General features: G+C 38.8%; 1 protein-coding gene across 1 annotated transcript in view; it reads right to left on the reverse strand.

The window, feature by feature from the left end:
- LOC107684308 (serine/threonine-protein kinase 10-like) overlaps positions 1-6,345 on the reverse strand; it is a 25,656-nt gene that overhangs the window by 2,456 nt on the left and 16,855 nt on the right. Inside the window, exons 8-13 of the mRNA XM_016480541.1 lie at positions 5,400-5,530; positions 4,225-4,348; positions 3,527-3,706; positions 2,131-2,260; positions 1,324-1,448; positions 1,051-1,242 (exon numbers count right to left, since the gene is read on the reverse strand). Coding sequence (XP_016336027.1) covers positions 1,051-1,242; positions 1,324-1,448; positions 2,131-2,260; positions 3,527-3,706; positions 4,225-4,348; positions 5,400-5,530 — 882 coding nt within the window. The remainder of the gene's footprint in view (positions 1-1,050; positions 1,243-1,323; positions 1,449-2,130; positions 2,261-3,526; positions 3,707-4,224; positions 4,349-5,399; positions 5,531-6,345) is intronic.

Below are 6,345 nucleotides of genomic sequence, written 5' to 3' on the forward strand. Positions count from 1 at the left end.
TTTATATATGTTTTTAGGAGATATATATATATATATATATATATATATATCATTAGATATATATCATATCAGCCAATACTGGGCTTTTAATTGAGCATGTTAATTTCCCTTATAGCATATGAAGTGATACTGGCCATCACTACAGTTCACATATGCTAGAAAAAATGATTCTATTAAAGGAATAGTTCATCCATAAATCTGGCCAAGCTATGAGTAATACATCATAACGCTTTCTCCAGAGAAAAAGTCCATCCTCTTTTGTCCTCTTACATCAAAATCCACAAACATATTTGTTTAGAACTGCTTTGGACTGTTTTCACCTATAAACGGTGCTTGATCTGTGCATATTTCTCTCCTGATTCAGACAAGGTGAATTTTTCACTGGGGAAAGAAATATTATGTATAAAGGATATTGTAGCAAAAGGTTTGAATTTAAAAACGTCTTGATGGATTTCTTTCTTGCAAAACACACAGCTTTTCACTTCACTAGATGTTAATTGATGGACTGGAGTGGTGTGGATAATTGTGATGTTTTTATCAGCCGTTTGGACTCTCATTCTGACAGCACCCATTCACTGCAGAGGATCCACTGATGAGCAGAGTGATATAATGCTAAAGTTCTCCAAATCTGTTCAGATGAAGAAACAAACTCATCTACATCTTGGATGGCCTGAGGGTGAATACATTTTCTGCAAATTTTCATTTCTGGGTGTACTATTCCTTTAAATTTGTTGAATATATTATTGCTAGTAACAAACAGTTTGTTCACATAACCATCAACCAAGGGAAAAAAAAAATACTGCAAAAATCACTCTTTACCCTCACAAATCACTTGCCTTCTGTCATGTTTTTGTGAAATATCTTGTGTCCATTTTCTTTATGATGTCCAGTGAGTAAATGGTTTTCTTTTTGTTTTGACATTTATACGTGCAGGCCTTCCACAAGTTAATGTCCAGTACTAGAACCCTTCAGCACGCTCTTCAGCTCATTTTCATTTTGGGTTGAACTATTCCTTTAATCCTTCAGTCTGAAGCTGATATGACCTCTGACCTGTTTGACTCTCTCACGTTCCAGTTCCGGCGTGACCCCTGTGGTCGTGATGCGCAGACTCTTTTTGAACATGGCCATGCGGGTCTTAGCATCACTGAGCTGGATCTTAGGCAGTCTGGTTCTATCCTGTGTTTGTTTGTTCTTCATCTCCTCTACCAGACGCTGGTTATACCTCTGCATCTGCTCCATTTCCTGTACAGAAACACATTTAGAGTAAAAATTCACACCAATATCAGCCAGAAGAGCACATGTAAGACTGATCTGGGAAGTAACCTTCTCGTGTCTTTTGAGCAGCTGGTGTCTTTGCATGAAGTACTGGTCTTTCAGCTGCTGTTTGTGTAGCTGGTGTTTTTCCTGTAGGTGACGCTCTTCTAGCTCCCACATAGCGGCTTCTCTGGCTGCAAGAATCAGGAAGAACAGTGTTAAATCAGCTGAACACTGCTTTCAATGGCATGGCTTATATTACAATCCTCTTACTGTCAAAAAAACTCCTTAAAAACTAAAATAATTTTAAATTCTACAAATTTAGGCATCAAAACATAACATACAATATGAAAAATTGATATTCCTTTGAACAGTTGTTTATATTTTCTCTCTAATACCCAGGGCAAAATATTTAAATAAACATAAAAGGGTCCGGAGATGCCCAAAATACATCAAAGTCAACAAAAAAAATGGTTTAGCCAATATTTGCATAAAACAGGTGTGGAAAACAAATGTGCAAACCTGAACAAACAAATGCTATCATTGTCATATTGTTTCTTTTTTTCCCTCCTCTATACAGTATATCACCTCCTGAACAGCAGACAACTCATCAGGTTTCAGGCATCTGAGATATCATGTAGGAATTACGTTCGACTTGCAGTATAGGAGCCTCTAAAAAGCCCTGAGGAGGGCATATGGAGCAGATGCCATGGTAATGCATTTAACAGCAGGATCAGACCAGACCAGACCGCTAAAGGCCACATGAGAGTCTGAATAATCTGAACTGCTAACACTGCAAAAGCTGTAAGTGATCAGTTGGGGAGGATGAGAGTGAGACTTTTAGGGCTAATATTGAGCGGCGATGTCCGGACTGACCTCTCAGGAGCTGCTGCTTGTTGTTGAGACAGTCTCTCTCGATAGTGGCCAGCTCATGTTTGTGCTGCTGAATGATTTTCTTCAGAGCACTGTCCAGATCCTGCTGCTGCTTCTGAAGAAACTCCTGCTCCTACAAACATACACACACAAAGCGTTAACAACTAGCATTAAAATAGTATATAGGGCAATTCTGGCAAATGCTGTCCAGATCCTGCTGCTGCTTCTGAAGAAACTCCTGCTCCTACAAACATACACACACAAAGCATTAACAACTAGCATTAAAATAGTATATAGGGCAATTCTGGCAAATGTACCCTAAACAGAAACACTTTAGTGAACCATTTTAGCCTACAAGAAACTAAAGCTCATTTGGAATGAAAGAGTCTTGAGCTTAACTGCTAATCACTATTCTTTCCTCTAAACGACTCTATATTTAAAGTCAGCATGAATAGAGCTACTTAATCGTGACGTCTATTTGTTGGCCAACCGGAAGGCTAATTCTGTATGGGAATTTGTAAAGGGTTTTTAGAACAGCTTTTTTTTTAATGAGGAAAAACTAATCTGTGGTAAACATTACATTAATGACAGTGCTGTTGAAAAAGATGAAATTGCTTTAACCATCTATACAAGTTAATATTGTACGGACTTCTCCAGTTGAGACCAAACACTGACAGTAAAGTGGATGAAGAAAGAGGAAAGCGGAGTTCATGTTTCACAACAGACACACCGCTTACATCCTGCAGGGCGGCGCTGGAGAGACTGTGTGGTCACATGAGCTACATCCTGTCAGTACAGTCAAAGCACACATAAAGGGTTCAAACTTAAACTGTATGAACAAAACACACCAACGCACACATTTGCAATCTTCTGAGCTGAAACAATTAGCTTTATTGTGCTTGTGTAACATGCACCACATAATCAGAAGTGTAACACTCTTTTAATATACTATAAAATCTGAGTGTTGTGCAAGCAAACAACAGAAAAAAAAAACAGATTTGAAACAAATTTTTTTACTACAAAAACTAAAAAAAAAAAAGGACAAAATGTGCCTCATCTAGAAAAAACAAAAAGTGAAAAACAACCTCAGGAGCAATTTTTTGGATGTTGCAGTACCTCCTCACAAGGAGATTGTATTAGATCCTTCCTAATATGTTTCAGGATGATCACATATTTGGGTGAGAGCTCCTGAACTCCCCGAAAAAATGCCAGTGTCAGAGAGGGAAGATAAAGAAGATTTGGGTGGATTTTACAGGGTGAAGCTCAGGCAGTGGGGATTTTATTTAGTTGAGGACACATCAGAAGCAGTCTGGGAAAAGAGCTCACAAGCGTATTAAAATCAACAACAGGAAGCATCTTCTGGAAAGTGGGGGGAAAAACATCCTAAACTCTTCCGTACCTCTTTCTTGCGGTTCTTGAGCGCACTCTGAAACTTGGAAAGCTCTTTGTCCTGCTCGGCTTTGATGCGTTTGGCCTCGTCTCTGAGACGCTCGGTGTGTTCCTGCTCCAGACGCTCAATGGTCTGTTTCTGCTGCCGTTCCATATTCTCCACCTCCGTATCATACTGACGCTTCTTACTCTAGTAAGACAAGAAAACACAGAAATATAAAGCAGATCTACAAGTATTGCCCCTATGGAGATGTGTCATGTTGAAATAGACATGAATAACAAATCTTTGCCATGGCTGATGGCATTATGTAAAACAGGAGGAAAAGTACACCATTAGTGACAAAATAAAATAAATAAATAAATACAATTACCCATTAAAATGACTGTTGACCAGGTTAACTGGCACAATTCCAGGTATCTTAAAATACTGACCTCCCCTTCATAGTCAGACACAGATTATGTACCCCAAAAATAATGAAGCTGTTGAGCATGTGATGTAATTCAGTGAGGTTCTCGCCAGTGTCTCAGGCTTTGGTGTCACCAGTAGTGTTTACACGCCTAACTAAAGCTATTAATGTAATAAATACCTGAAAATAATCACATCAGCAGAGTATCTTGATAGGCTTTGGTTCCTGTTGTGGCAACAGAGCATGGTTTCAAGGGTGATCCCAGTAAATAGTTGTTTGACAGCAGTTGGTTCTTGCTCACCGTGACTTCCTGTTCGAAGCGTCTGTAGATCTGCTCTCTCTGCTGCTGGAGTTTGTTGCTGAGCTGCTGTTGGGCTCGCTGCTCTTCTTTCTGCAGAAGTCTCAACTCCCTCAGCTCCTGACGCCTGAAACACACATTTTACACTCATTTTACACTGATCCAACAACAAAAATAAAGGTTCTTTATTTGCATCTAGCATTTCATAAAGAACCTTTAACATCCACAGAAACTTTCCATTCCGTAAAAACGTCTTTATAGTGGATTAAGATTCTTTAGAACTTTAAATTGTTCTTCACACTGACAATAAAATGGTTCTTTTAAAAAACTGAAAAAGTTTGGGGAAAATTGTTGCGAAAAAAATCCTTTTGGAACCTTTACTTTTAAGAATGCACAGTATTTAAATGACTTTTACACTTAATCATTTTTTAGCTTTTGTTATGTAATCCATAAATCCACCTACAAATGTTGATTTAGGCACATTTTTGCAGTTAAAAAGTATTTTATTACTTATTCCTCAGTTTAAAGTCAACATTAAACCACATTTACAACCCATTTTACTTCTCATTTAAGTATAAACTGGATATTTAACAAAGAAACATCAGCTGGATGACTGCATTTTCATCCCACACTTTTTTTTACAATTTTAGGATTACCAAAAAGTAATAATTAAAATCTAAATGATTATTATAATTATCATTTTATCTCTAAAATGTTTAAGACTGATGCTAGACGAGGAAAAAAAAAACTGCATAAGGCTGAAAGCAGTAGAGCTTTTCTGGAAATGGCATTATCCAGTCTAACAGGATGCTCGCCCAGGCACGGACAGGAAGTATCACTCAGCTTGTTTTCCTTTTAGCACATCTGGTGTTGGAATATGAGGCCTTTATCCGGTTTATAAACCGCACTAATAAACACTGCACAGGAAACTTTTTGTAGTTTTGAAAACATCACCCCATCACCTCTTTTATAGCGTCCAGCTACGAAAGACCATTGAACACTTAAGGCCACTAGCAATCTGTGTGTGTCACCAGAAAACAGGTGATGTTGTTACAAGAACCAGACGAGGCAGACGCTTTTGCTATAAACTAAAGTCATTACCAATGAACGCAAATATGATGCAAACATGAGGCAAACATGCAAATCATCTCGGAGCAGTTAAACAGCTGATGGCTCACCGGAGGAATCTCATCTCCTCGTTTTTGATGTCATTGTCTGTGAGGATCTTGGACGTTGTTACACTGACTTCTACCCCATCCACCATGAACTTGCGAGTCTTTTTCAGAGTCTTCTTCTGCCTCTTGTTGTCCTAGAACACATATTAAATATTATTTATTTGGAAATACTGAATAAAAAAAAAAATCCTGATATTTTTCAGCCTTTTTATGATTTATAACAAAATATGATAATTTTATATAAGTGGACTGAATAGGCTTCATTAAAGGTGGGGTAAGCGATTTTTCAAAAACGCTTTAGAAAACTGATTCGGGCCGAATAGCAAAACAAACTTCCAAAGCCAATCAGCAGTAAAGGGCATGTCTACTCATGATGTGGAGGAGAGAGAGTTCAGTGCACGGGACGGACATTATCCGAGCCGAGCGACAGAAAGATAGAGATGGCGGATAAAAAACAAAAGAGGAAAACATCTGCGGAACAAAGGAAGGCTTAAGGCAATAAGGCAAGAAGTAGGACCCGTGTAAATATCGGATCAGCTTTCCAGCGCTGGAGAGAACTCAAGGAGCGGTAGGCCTGCGATCGGACGCCGAGGTTGCTTTGTTTCTTCTCGAAAGGTGAGTAACACCGTGTCTGTGCCGCAACAGCTAAAGTCTGTCTAGTACACTGTACACAAAGCGACCGTTGAAAATCATTTGAAATTTGGGTCAATACGTCATAAATAGAACTCAGCAGCAGTTTTCTGTCGGGGATTTGTCGTGTCGTGCTGCGCCGCATCCAGTGTAGACCATATATGTATATATATCTATGGCGTAGACAGCACTGATTACAATGAGTTTTATAGTATTTTGTCGCGCCGCGCCACTCGCGTCCAGTGTAGACATGGTGTAACATTGGTTTTGCTTTGTTTCACAGAACTAATCGTTGCCTGGGTTGCGTATGTATGTGTGG

The sequence above is a fragment of the Sinocyclocheilus anshuiensis genome, unplaced genomic scaffold (genome assembly GCF_001515605.1).
Source record: "Sinocyclocheilus anshuiensis isolate Anshui unplaced genomic scaffold, SAMN03320099.WGS_v1.1 scaffold1371, whole genome shotgun sequence".
Classification (NCBI taxonomy): Eukaryota; Metazoa; Chordata; class Actinopteri; order Cypriniformes; family Cyprinidae; genus Sinocyclocheilus; species Sinocyclocheilus anshuiensis.